This window comes from Gavialis gangeticus, unplaced genomic scaffold (genome assembly GCF_001723915.1).
Source record: "Gavialis gangeticus isolate Ggan-Ray unplaced genomic scaffold, GavGan_comp1, whole genome shotgun sequence".
NCBI classification, from domain to species: domain Eukaryota; kingdom Metazoa; phylum Chordata; order Crocodylia; family Gavialidae; genus Gavialis; species Gavialis gangeticus.
Window position 1 is genome coordinate 174,352,887 of NW_017729032.1, and position 14,236 is coordinate 174,367,122.

At 38.7% G+C, this 14,236-nt stretch overlaps 1 protein-coding gene across 1 annotated transcript in view; it reads left to right on the forward strand.

The window, feature by feature from the left end:
* The window catches only part of FRMPD4 (FERM and PDZ domain containing 4), a 590,635-nt gene that overhangs the window by 562,823 nt on the left and 13,576 nt on the right, over positions 1–14,236 (forward strand). Inside the window, exons 8-13 of the mRNA XM_019525199.1 lie at positions 2,159–2,290; positions 8,044–8,163; positions 8,854–8,990; positions 10,907–11,033; positions 12,828–12,917; positions 13,475–13,657. Of these exons, the coding sequence (XP_019380744.1) occupies positions 2,159–2,290; positions 8,044–8,163; positions 8,854–8,990; positions 10,907–11,033; positions 12,828–12,917; positions 13,475–13,657 (789 nt within the window). The remainder of the gene's footprint in view (positions 1–2,158; positions 2,291–8,043; positions 8,164–8,853; positions 8,991–10,906; positions 11,034–12,827; positions 12,918–13,474; positions 13,658–14,236) is intronic.

The following is a 14,236-nucleotide window of genomic DNA, read 5'->3' on the forward strand; positions in this document are numbered from 1 at the left end:
GGATTTTGGGTTACTTTAACCTGAAAACTGGGGGGGCGGGGGGGGCAGAGGGGGATGGTGGTTATCAGAGAAAACCAGGATCCCTGCTTATCACCATACTGTCTGAATGCCTTCCAGGGGTACATTAAGCAATGTGACTACACAGCTATCACGTTTGTTCAGTCAGCCTGTCCTCAGGACTGATTTGTTCTGGAATATATATGTATGCAGAACAATACACACACATGCATGTACACATATGTCACTGCATGTTTGTACAACAGAAACAAGATCAAAGGTTTGAACTTTGCACTTCCAGCAGAATAGGACCTGGTTTGTGCCAGTCCTTAGTTCTGTGAAGTTCATTCCACAGTTTTGTGTCAGGTCCTGACAAAGCTCTGTCATGACAACATCTCTCTGGTTAAAGTCACAGGTAAGTTTTGGAGACCTCATTGTGTAATTCAGGTATTGGGAATGAGGCTAATATGGGTAGTTAGGTACTAACTTTAAGGAATTCTGTTTTTAAATACCTTATGTATTCTATGTATTCAGTGATTTTCTCACTTTATTTTATCAGTTTGATTGTCATTATAAATATCTCATGATGTTCAATCAGTTTCAAAAACATTTTGTTCAATTTGAGTTTTAAGGAGGGAGCTTTATTAAAGTAGACTAAGGAAATTTTGAGTTTTTGAGTATAAGGTACTGGATTAGAAGACAGGCTACAAGTAAATCATGTGTTATTTAAATAAGGGAGAATGTTTTTACAAACAGTTTCCATAACTAGACATCTGCATTTTCTTTCGGTATATATAGGGAAAGGTATAATAAAACAATTAAAATATTTCATATCACAATGTAAGATAATTAAATTTAAAAACATATTTATTCAAATTCATTTTATATTATTTGTGTTTGAGCACACATTAGAAGCTCCAATAAAAACAGATTAATTGGATAGGTTTTTTAATTTATTCCAAGTCAATATAATATTCACTTCTGTTATTTAGATTAGTAGCTTCCATTCAGTTGATGATGTGACATTTTTAAGCTATATACACTCCTCTCCAGTCTTGTCCCCTAATACACAAACTACCTTTGCGCCAATTTCTTGTTGGTCCATGAAAATGTGTAATTGATCTGTTGATCTGCCCGATCCATTTTGAACTAACTTCTTTAAAAAGTAGCTTAGATTGTTATTCATTTTGATCTCTTTAGTAAACTGTGCATCTAGATCCTAATGTATACCTAACATGTTTCTGGATGAATTTAAATGCTTTCAAAAATTACCCTGCTAACGCAGTCGATCATTTTTATTTCACATTCCTATCTACCGTTGGACTCAAAAGAAAAACAAGCCTAAAATATTTATGATCTAAATATTCTTTACACAGAAACAAAGAAACAGAAATGTTAATTGTGTATTTTTGAACAGGTATGGACAAATTAAAAGCTGGAGTTGGGTAATTCAATATTTACTTGCTGTTTTTGGAATAATTACAATTGAATTAGTCATTTATATTCTGATTTAAGTCGATGTAAAAGAGGCTAGCTATAATTCTTCAAAAAACAAGTTTTACAGTGAAAATGAAAACAAACCCAGCACTCTCCAGGCACTTGTTATTGTTAACTTTCCAAGAGTATTTAAAATATGTAAATCTGTGTTTAAATGTAAGGATATTAATGCATTTTAATGAGAAATTTGAATTATAGTTTTTAAAATATTCACTATATGAACAGATATGGTTATTTGTTTGAATCTGCCTTTATCAACATCACCAAAGGATGTTGTATCCAGTCTCAACCTATAGCTTGCAGACTACAAAAGAAGAGTTTTTTCCTTCTTTCTTGTGAGAGATTTTGTCACTTAATACAAAAGACCATCCATTGTGATTTCATACACAAATCAGATACTATGTTTTTCCTGTGCAGTTATAATCTGATTCCAAATATTTCAATCAAAGAAGCATAAACATAAAGAGCCTGAATTTCCACTACTTTGTATTTCATGTGGTCATTTCCCCCTGTACAAAGCAAAATTAAAAACAACCATTCTGGTTTGCAGAATTTTACTTCTGCTTTCTAATTACATACTGATGCAAAAAGGGAAGTCGTGGAGATTTGGACCCCATGTGTTTCATCATTTTAATCACTGTTTGTAAATCTTTTGGTATTTTAGGATGTCATCTTAACACTCCAAGAAAAGCTTTCCATCAAGTGTATTGAACACTTTTCACTGATGCTAGAGCAAAGAATTGAAGGAGCTGGAACCAAACTTCTCTTGCTACATGAACAGGAGACTCTAACTCAGGTTTGTGCAATAACATATACATAAGTAGATATTTGTGGGAATGGGTAAGCTGTAAATTATTAGTAGGAAGTTATTTAAAAAACTGTCAAGATTTATAGTTCCAGCCTCTGAATAAAGCACTGAGTCTTTGAATTTTATATGGGATTATAAATCTAACTCTCATAGCATGTTGTTTTTTGTAATACGTAAGCATTTTTCTTTGTTGCTTTGGTAGTCCATTACCAAACTATGAAAACTTCATTGATACTCATATTTAAAGATAAAAAATGAGTCTCAAATCCGTTTCATATTGGCTATGTTATAACCAGTTAAAGTGACCATTGCAAAAGTCCTGAGAACTTGCTCAGTCTATTGAAACTATTTTACATGCTTATTTTGAATTAGACTTTAAATCCTGACTAGCTACCTATGAAAGTGAACATATTTTCTTTCTGATTAAGCCAGATTTGTTGCTGTATTCATTTACTGATGTCAGAATCTGTTCACTTTCATGGTGATCGATAGTGATGCACTTTTTTGTGACTTTATTTATTGCTTCTTGGAAAATAAAAATTATAGGCTGATTACAGTTGGATCCAGTAGTTCAGGATGCCCAGTACTTTCCAGTAGGAGACTCTGTTTATAATTGCTTCTGGCTTTGGCAAACTTTAACCATTCACATGGAAAGTTTCCTTGCTAAATGTCTGCCATAAGTTTATTTATTTTTAAATTCCAGTTCAACTTGCCAAAAAATCCAGGGGGCCTGTAGAAAAAGAATGATTAAATTGAAACTCAAGGGACTTGTGGCCTTCTAAAGACTAAATCATAATGCTTAAGTACAAGAGAGCCAAATCAAGATGGCACAGAAGTCCTGCCTTCCTCAGAAGCATTGGGTGTTAGATATAGCCAAGCTTGGAGATTTTAACTGGGATATGCCAGTGGTTCTGCTGGGACTAAAACTTGAAAGTTCCTGGCTAGAGGGTCTTGCCCCTCTACTTTATTTTAACACCCCTTGCAGCAGCAGGATACTGACAGCCCTCATGCCCCTGCTTTACTTGTGGCAGGTTAGGGTTCTGTGCCTTTTACTTGTGCAGTAGGGGTGATTGTGTCGTTTTAGTAATAGGTTAGACTGGGATTTATATGGGATAGGGATGATCCTGCCACAGAAGGATGTTGGACTAGATGACGTCCAAAAGTCACTTTCAGCCCTACTCTTCTTTGATTCTGTTCTGTGGTTCCATGAAATTAAATGAAGTATGCTTATTCTGTATTTTTCAACTGCTTTTTCCTTTGAGTACCTGTGGAATCTGTGGGCGCATATACACATGCACTTTAATACACATTAGCCTATTTTAATGTGCATTAAAGCATCACAAAAACCACGGTCTTTAGCTAGTGTGCATTAAAATAGGCTAATGAGCCTTTTTCTAGTACCTCAAAATGGAGGTACTAGATTTAATGCACATTACCTATAGTGCATTTATGAATGTGTAGACACACCCTGTAACACTTAATTTACCATCATGTACTTTCTTCTGACATTATTTTATTATAGCATAAACACAGAAATAGCATTTAGCTGATTAGTCTGTCTCTCTGGTGGTTCTGTTTAATGCTACCTTGTGATTATGCCTAGCTAATTATATTGCTGTTTTAAAAAGTTCTGTAGGGACTCTCAAACACAGGTTTCTTGTGTCTGTTGGAGGGAAGGATAACTATTTTGTCTGGAAATGTTGGGGGAAATGTCTTGATCTGCAGTGACATAGTTAAATAAATTATTCCTACAGCTACAAATCATGTTTCAGCTTTTTCAATGGGTAATTTTCACTGAGGCTAAGGTTTTCAAAGAATTTGAGGCACTTAGATATAATTGATTTCAATTGAAAAATACATTATTATTCTAAATCCCTGTCAACAAATATGCTATGACAGTAAAAATAATATATAAACAAAATTTATCTAACCTAAGATTTGGAACTTCTGAAAATTGAATACAATTAAAGTCCTGCAAAGGGTAATCAGTTTTTTTGATGAACAGCTTAACTACCTGTGGAGGCTAGATATAACCAGTATTGCAGTGTGCACACTGCATTGGGTGGGAGCATGGAAGAGGGAGAGGGAGAGAACAGTACTTACCAAGTTTACTCAAATACAAGGTGAGACTTCCTCCCCCACAATTGGCATTGGGAAAAAAGCCCCTTGTCTTATAATTTCATACAAAGAAACCTCATTCATTATCTATCATTAAACTGCTGCCAAAACTGCTGCATGTGCTCAGCAATGGAAACCAGCAATAGAAACTATAAAGTTGATTAAATGCAGCCAACACTGAGCATGACTATAAAATACTTGGCCCGTATTAGGCAAACATGCTAATAGGAATCTACCTTTTTTTTAAAACAAAAATATTTATATATGTATAAACATACAGACAGACATACAACAATATAAACACACATCATCTAGCACAAGACTTTTCTTCACGTACTTTAAACCACATTTAAAGCCTCTGCATCCGTTACAATAAACGCACCTGTGGACACATGCTCCCGCACACCCATCTGCAGTCCTTTCCCTAACCCAGTCACACGGTCTCTTAGTCCTAGCCCTGATTTGGGGGTTTACATTCTCAGTTCATTCACTGTTGTTGCTGCTGTCACTGTCACTGTTGCTTTCGCTGCTGCTGATACTGCTTCTGTCATCGTCACTGTTTCCAGGTCCGGTTGTCGCATTGTCCTCTTTGCTATCCCTGTCCATTCCCCATCTAGAAGGATCTTTGAAGGGCCTGTGCCAAGTTTCCCTTTGCCAGGTAGAGTTGGTTTTATCTTCTCCGTCCTCTCCCACCAATTTCTGGTAGTAGGACTGGAGTTCACTCAAAAACATTTTAACACAATCTGTTTCCTTGAGGTTCATGTGTCTGTACATCAGGAGGTTCCTGGATTTCCACAGGGTTCCTCTAATGCAGGATACAAACTGGTCAAAGCAGGTTTTCCGGGTCCCCTGATGCTTAGTCACGTGTCCGTAAAACACTACCTCCCTCATCATCAATCTGACCCCTGTCAGCTCATCGCAGAGCCAGTTTGGCTTTTTCTGCACCCCCTTGGCTTATGGGCAAAGACATAGGAGATGGTCAACGGTCTCTGTTGTGCCTTGGCAGATTTCCCTGGGGCAGCTGGGTTGATTTCCTTGCCCCTTTCTGTGTCTCCATGCCCTCACTGGGAGTGTGGCTGGACTGTTAGCCAGTTCAGAACTCTGTGGTCCTTTTGTAGGTCCTTGTGGAAGGTCTGCTCCCAGACAGCCTGGCAGTTGTTATCAGGGAGCAGCTCCATGGTCAATAGCATGTCTCTGGCTCTGACCTCCTTCTGTATCTTCCTGTCATTTGACATAGTCACTAGGCCTTCATTCTGTAACCCCTACTCCCTCCGGAACTCATTCAGGACCCTGTAGAATCAGGGGTGTTCCATGGTCCACGGTCTCCCTTTGGTTGGTGCATATACGCCTCACAGTCTCAGGAGGTGACCTGCAAAATAATTGATGAGACAGGCTGTTTTGTTCTCTGTACCAGTTATCAGCTTTCAGATCTGGCTTGTGTACATTGCTCACAGGAACAGGAGTATGTCTGGCATCTCCCTGCCCGCAATCTGTTTCTTCTTGTATAGGGTCTTCCTTGCTACCCTTTCCCCTCTAGATCCTCAGAAGAAGACACACATGACTCTCTGGATTCTGTGAGTGACATGCTGAGGAGGTGGGAAGACCAGTGTGGTGTACAGAAGCAACAGTAGCAACATCACCTTCATAAGCGCTATGCGCCTCCCCATGGAGAGGTGGTATGCGTGCCACAGATCCAACATCTGCTTAAACTTGGCCTCCTTCTTTGCCCAGGCCATCCTTCCACTCAGTTTGGGATCGAACTCCACCATGAGGATCTTGACTCCCTTGCAGAGAACTGAGACCCTCAGGGACTCTATGTCCCCAAGCTCGCCCACGGCGAGGCAGGTGCTCTTGCTCACATTGAGCTTGGCCTCTGCTGCCACTTTGTAAACCTGTGTGTGTCACAGGGCTCTTGCTACTGAACAGCTATTCCGGCATAGGTTGTTCAGGTTATCCGTGTTTTAGAGATTGACTGTCCAGACCTGGGAGAATAGTTCTAATTATGCTGAGGACTTGACAGCTCTATTTCTCCCCTAATATTCCTTTTATTTTCTTTCTGCTGTTGCACAAAACTTTTTGCCATACATGTGCTTTAATAAAATTAGTATCTTGTAAAGAAGTTTTTACTTATGTCTAGCCTGAAGCGATCCTCAATCAGTTTATATCCATTATTTCTTGTCCTCCTCTGGGGGGCCTTGAATAGATGCTCCCTGAGGCCCTGATATATGCCCTGGATATACAGCAAAAGCTGTGTTAACCGGCACTTTATTAGCCAGAAAACTCTATTAACCGGCATCCAAGGGCTGCAGCAAAAGCGAAACCAGAAGTACCGCTTCCGGGTTTCGCCACTGCTGCGAGCAGAGTTTTTGCCACTTCTTCAGCCCACAGCCCAAGGCAAAGCAGCCTGAGCAGGGCAAAGCAGCTTGTGCAGGGTCCCCCTCCCTGTCCCCTGGCACACTGACCCTGGGGAGTACACCAGACAGTGCACATTTGATTAACCGGCATCCCCCATTCCCAGGGGATGCCAGTTAACAGGGCTTTTACTGTACTTATAGGCTGCCACCAAGTCCCCTCTGAGTCTTCTCTTCTGCAGACTGAATAGTCCCAAGTCTTTCAGCCTCTCCCCATAGGACCTGCTCTCTGGGCCCTCCTTTGGACTCTCTCAAGCTTTTCCATATCCTTCCTCAGGGGTGATGCACCCCCTGCAAAAAGGCCACCTGCGGGTGGTCACTGCTTGGCCAGCCCCTCTGCTGCAGTCTCACCAAGGCTGAGTAGAGAGGGAGGAGGACGTCCTTAGCCTTGCTCAAGATGCCTTGGTAGTTGCCAAAGTGATGCTCAAAAGTGTGTTTATGGAGTACTTGTGCTAAAACTTTCAACAGTTAAAAAAAAAAGAAGGTAACATTCATCAATTCTGGATGAACAATGGGTGCCTATACATGTTCAGTGAGGCTGTTCAAATGCACTTTAAGTACAGTATGTCAGAGCAGACTCAATTAATCAAGTCTGCTGGAATGTGCTAATTACTGAGCTCCAGCAGACTTCAGAGTAACATGTAGCAGCATCCCCGCGCTGTAAAATGGTGGTAGGGGCACTTTAACGAAAGCTTGCTAAACACTTTTCATCACCACCACTTTTCAGCATGGGGATGCTGATACACATAATGCTCAAGGTGCTTTAATTAACATGGCTCTCAGAGAGTAGCAAAGAAAGGGAGAAGGAACTTCAGAGATAAGAAGCTGGGGATAAGCAGAGGGCAAAGGGACTACCTGACACTTCAGATTTATTTTCACTGATGTAGCAGTGGGAGGGGGACAAATTCAAGGTAAACCTCCAACAAGTAGATTCTGTACCTGGAAAATTGTTACAAATTTATAAATTTGCCATATGTAGAATCTAATTATTTGGGGATCATCTTACAATCAGGGTTGTCTTCTATTTGAGTAAATACAGTATATTTTCCTTCAGAGCAAGTGAATTCCACTGTTTAAATTTAGGTATATTTATGCAGGTCAAGTGTTGATATGGCATTCACTAGGCTCTCAACTAGGGAAAGGAATTACAACTGTGAACTGCATTCTCTGAGACTGTCTGTAATATTTTTCACATTTTTTGCACTGTCCTAGGTGACCCAGAGGCCAGGCTCCCATAAGATGAGATGTCTTTTCAGAATTAGCTTTGTTCCAAAGGATCCCATTGACCTCTTAAGAAGAGATCCAGTGGCTTTTGAATATCTGTATGTACAGGTGAGTGAAAATGTGTCCAGCCTTAACATGAACAAAGGAAACATAAAAATGGATATGCTGAGTGACATTTTTACTTTTACTGTCCCACATAGAAATGGGCCACAAGTACTCCTGATTTTTAATTCTGATTGTGCTATATAATACCACTACATTCAGGGTCACGTGTATCCGACTGTTTCCTGGCACATTCTCTTCCTTCCTAACCCCCCCAAATTTTTCTTTCATGCTAATGTTGTGGTACTCTTCATCTCTAGAAGGAAGTAATTCACAACGGCATAATTACTTCTGGTACTATAGTGTCAGTGCTGAAAAACAGACTGAAAGGTAAGAGAGATAGAACATGCACAATGTGAATCTACCAATCTGGTTTAGGCACACGATCACCATAGTATCTAAGGACTTCACAGTTGTTAATGTATTGATTATATCCTCACAACATCTCTTTAGAAATGAAAGTACTGTTATTCCCATGCCACTTTCTCTTTGACAGATACCCTTGGTTTCTTCTCAGGTATCCAGTCTTCCTGAATATGTGATATCTCTGAGAGTGACAATTTACCTTCAGCATAATCCCACTTTTGAACATGGAGCTCATCTTGTGGCAGAGTTCTTTAACAAAAATATTTATGATTCACTGTTTTAAATCAAAGATTTTTTAATGTCATGCTCCCTCTACTGGTTTTTTGGCAGAGCTGTAATGATGTGGTTCAGGAGAGGTTTGGACCAGAGTTGAAATATGATATCGCTTTGAGACTGGCTGCATTGCAAATGTATATTGCAACTGTGACTACCAAGCAAACACAGAAAATTTCTCTCAAATATATTGAGTAAGTGGAATAAAGAATGTTCTTTGAGAGTGTTCTCTGAAAGTGAAAATAGTGTTCTTTGAAAATACATTTTAGAAGTTGTTTCCAGGTTTTGCATGTTTGCTATGTATCTAGATCTTATATTAGGTTTCCTCTTTTTAAGTAAAATGTATCCAAGAGCATGAACTCTTCAGAGCCCTAAGCTGTTGCTCTTGGGGCTATTATTTTGCATGTTAGTAGTCCCAATGGAGTGAAGTAGACTTCTCTCAGTTTGCATTGCCATGCACTGGAATGAAATTCAATAGGGCTAACTTATTTTCTTTATTTGCATCACAGTTCAGAAGATTATAAAATCTCAAAATTACTCAACTGCTTTCTTCCTTTTTTAACTCAAGAAATAAATTTAACATTTCTTGGCTCTAGAAATAGTCAGTTGACTGTTTCATGTTCTCCTTATAAGCTTTCAGAATATGTGAAAACACATAAAAATAGCTTCCGAAAATAATACCTGAAACACAGTGGATAAAAAGGTCTTTGTTGTTGTTTAATGTTTAATTTACCTGCAGCACTTCCTTGAAGCATTCACACTCTGCCTAGTAGCTTTTGCATCTCAGGGTCATCCTATGTAAAGCTTCCTCTTACTGAGTCTGCAGAGGCAGTAGTTTCAGATGAAGCCATTTGTCTTCTGGTAATGATGCTAGAAACAGACCACAGTTTAATTCCAGTTGTGTGTAGGAGAATGTAGAGGTCATGTTTTTAGGAACAACTCCCAATAAAATGAAATAAAATAGATAGGACTTGTAAAAGGAATATCAAAAGTTATTTCCCCCTTTAGTTAAAAACAGAAGGAAATTAAATTTCACTTAGCATTATATTGCATTGTAGTTTACATACTTTCAATGCACTTTTAATTTAATCCAAGTTAGCAATGACCATACCTGAAAAACACCTGTTTTAAACCTCTCTTCCTTCCCTGGTTGACACAGACCCATGAACACTAGCCTAAAGGCCTTATGGACTCCCAGAAAGGATCCCGGTTACTGTCTGGAAAGCAACACTGATAGCTTTTTGACTCACAACACTCACTCAGCAACTCTCACGGTCTGTTACATCTGTCTGAGTTCTGCAGCACCCCGTTAAGGAGCACAGCACTGCCCAGACCCCTCCCAGTGCACGAAAGCTGGGAATGACATGATGAAGTTGCCTTGATGGTGTCTTCCCACTGCCAGTCTCACTGCCCACTGGAGATACGGATCTCAAGAGTGAAGGAGGAGCCCCAAGGTGGCCTTCCCCATCTCATTCCTGGGTTTGGTGTTGGCAGGCAGTACTTTGAGGAGTACCACAGAAGTAGTAAAGACTTACCTTGAGGAGGAAGTACTGTTGTCATATTGAACATGCCTGGTGCATACTAGCAATTGCACAAGATATGTGTGGGGTTGCGTGGGACACACACTGCACCTAATATGCTCATGGTATAATTTGAAATGTAGGCCTAGCAGTGCGGTAATAAATTTTAAAAAATCCTAAAGGAAAGCAGGTATAGTGGAGCAAGTACAACCTATACAGTGCTTAAAAATGTTTCTCTTGGGAAATGTATAATGTGCATATTGGAGCTAACCTATGTTTTCCTGCATTTATCTATGATTTGGGTATGTGGAATTAAAGAGGGAAAATGATAGGAACTATGGAATCTCTTTGGAGTGAGGGAGAGGAGAGAGATTTATATTTCAGATGTTAAAAGCATACTTTTTTTTCTGTTCAGTAGTATGAGTATTCTGTGAGTATAGACAGTAATATGTCTTTGTTATTTCAAAATTGGCTTTTACCACCTCTCTCTGTGCCTTCATGATCTCATTCACAGTCTCACAGCCATTATCTAAGTGTAGATAAATAATCAACGTAGAAATGTGAAATTAAAGATATGCCTTTTATTTCAGAAAAGAATGGGGATTAGAGACTTTTCTTCCATCTGCTGTGCTGCAAAGCATGAAAGAAAAGAACATAAAGAAAGCACTTTCACACCTTGTCAAAGCAAATCAAAACCTAGTTCCTCCGGGTAAAAAGGTATTACATTTGCATCTTAATTGGAAATATATTTTAAAAACCAGAGAGGACTTCATGCATGGGAAATGCTTAAAACTAGTCCTTTGGAGAAATACCTAGCAGGTATATTTTCAGAGACTGTAGACTTTATAACCTTCAGAACCTATTATCCCATTCCCAAGAACAATTTCAATTAATTAATTATACCCCAACTAAGCCATCTTCCTATCTTGGAATGGTGAGAAATTTACTATTAACCCCAAGATTTTTATTCATTTAATGCCTGCTGTTAATGGTGAACTTCTTGGTGGAAATATGTCCTCTCGTTCCGATGCTCTGCTGTGCTAACCTGCAAGACTGGCACAGACAGATAACTCTTTCATGGTGGGACATGATGATTTGCTCTGGCTCTTCAGGGTAAAGCAACTCTGGTTGGCAAGATGGTATGTGATAAATTATCTTGCTTATAGAAATTGAATTTTCAGTGATACTATAAAGTTCTTACCTTTGGTTTTAAGCCATTGCTTCAACTGGAAACTGTTGAAGGACCTATCTATGGAAAATGTCTGTTGTATGTGTAATGTTTTTAGGCAGCAGGATGATGCATTTTCAGAATGAGAAAAAAGCCCAAGTGCCTGATCTAAAATCTCCTGAAGCGAACAGAGTGATTCCATTAACTTCACTGGGTTTTGGATCTGGCTCCAAGTGATGATTGTAAAGCAATGTTTACTTTAGTACCAGTAAATGTTAGCTGTTAACTGAAAGCTAATGGCTGAACTCTTACCTGGACAAAGTAATATAGCCCCTTTATAGAGTCAAGACAACAACTGACAGATGTCAGCTGGATGTATTTTATACTGGTACTGCAGGTTTCTTGAATAAATTATTGGTGCTAGATTTTGAGCCATCAACAGTGATGTACAATAACCTGCACCTTTTTCAGCAAGCACAACAGTGAATGGGGGAATAAAGACAGAGTCGGGTTTGAATTGCATGCAGAATACATTTTTTAAAGCTGCAGGATTTGGGCCTAAATGATTTGGATGAACTGAAAAAAAAATCCTCTTTCCCCCTCCATTCTAAATAAATATTCTTGCCTTAGCTGATATTTTTTTAAGGCATTTCACTCTGTTTGCCCTAATTAATAGATTATTGCCAATATTCATGGAGAGAGATTATTAAGCAGTACATGCTATATGTTGCATGTACTGCTTCATAATAAATGTTTTCCCTATTCGTTCTCTGTTAAGTGTAGTTAAAAATGTGACTGAATTGTTTTTTGGTTAAAAAAAAAAACATTTTACAAGCAGTGGAAAAGGGTCAGATAAATTCCTATATATCACACATGTATAGCAAAGTGGACTGTGTAAATCTGATCCTGGGAAATTCTTAGACATTTTATTCTCTTTCAAGCTACAAAATGTTAAAGAATTTACACTGACAGTGATTAGGAAGAAAGAGATGCAGTCTACCCTTGAAATCCCTCAATGAGCAGATGTTTAGTCTGAGTAGTCTAACGTTTTCTCTTCTCTGGAACGGTTCCAGTGTTCTTACAGTGCCCTGATATAGCCCATACCGAATTCCCAAGTACAACTTACCAAAACAAAATAACACTTTAATTTTAAGACTGAAACTATTTATTCCCTCATCAGGAAATCAAATGTATAATGCTTTACTTCAGACTGATCGAGGCCATTCTCTGTAGGCTATATATTCATAATTTATTTCATCCATTTGTTTGTGTTGATTTCTCTCAGCCCATCGTACTTATGTAATAAATATAATATTATGTGCAATTTGCATCCCTTTGCTCAGCTGTCTGCCCTGCAAGCCAAGGTGCATTATCTCAAGTTCCTCAGTGATCTACGACTGTATGGGGGGCGTGTCTTCAAGGCAACATTAGTGGTAATTATTTTTTCCTTTTAAGTTCTTGATCATTTTCTCCAGTAAATTTGGAAACGCTGGACTGACATATTTTCTTTGACGACATTCAAGTCCAAATCTCATTAAAAAATAAGAAAATAGCAGACCAGCAGCACCCTGCTCTAATTGTTCCTTATGAAAATGTATTCTTTGGTATTCAGTTTATCATCTGGCAATATGAAGATAACATTCACTTGGCAAATGACACCATGCACACAATGGCAACAGATTAAAGATTTTGAGATAAGAAAAAACCTTGGTAATGAAGTTCTTTTAAGAAATATAAATCAACATTCACTCATATGCAAATCACAATACAGTCACTTTCCAACAAAGTAAACTGAAGTGTGATAACATTTCCTTTCTCCATTACACACAAATCTAGAGAAGTCATGTATTTGGTTTTTACTTGTCACCAGAGAATGTAGTAATTCATGGTAAAGAAACTGTGCAAATTGAGAGAGTGATGATTGTTTATGCATATGTGTGATATGCAACAATAACTGGGTTTCTTACCTTTTTTTCTTTTAATTTTTCAGCAGGCAGAAAAACGTTCAGAAGTGACATTGTTAGTTGGGCCACGGTATGGTATCAGCCACGTAATAAACACCAAAACAAATCTGGTGGCCTTGCTAGCAGACTTCAGCCATGTGAACAGGATTGAGATGTTCACAGAAGATGAAAGCAGTGTTCGAGTTGAGCTGCATGTTTTAGATGTGAAGGTAAGCTGGTGTTGGTTTGTACAGACTTGTACTTCTAAAATAATGCTGCTTTCCTTTTTCTTTTTGATTTAAATATCCTGTAGAGAGAATATTTAGAGAGCTGTGGAGTTGATTTTATTTTAAAGGTTTTCATGCCACCCATGGTGCAAGAAATTATTTTAGAATTGATTTAATCAAACTGAATACATATTATTTCTTAGAGAAGGAGAGGTCTTAGTAAATACAGCACTGGATTGGACTTGGAGGACCTGAGTTGAATTCCTGGCTGTGCTCTTGGTCTGCTAGGTGACTTTGGGCAAGTAATTTCAGTACTCTGTGCTTCAGTTTCCCTGGATGTAAAATGGTGATAATGATACTGACCTCCTCATGAAGTAGTTTGAAATCTACAGATGAAAAGTTCTATATCAAAGATGGACATTACAGGAACCTAAGTATCACCGCACCACATTTGACCAGAGTTCCGTCTAATACAGGATCACATATATAGAATCACCTACTAAGAGAGTGCGTGAGACGCTACGTTGCTGTAGCGCCAAGCTATGGTGACATAGCGTCAGCATGCACTAAGTGTGATGCCGC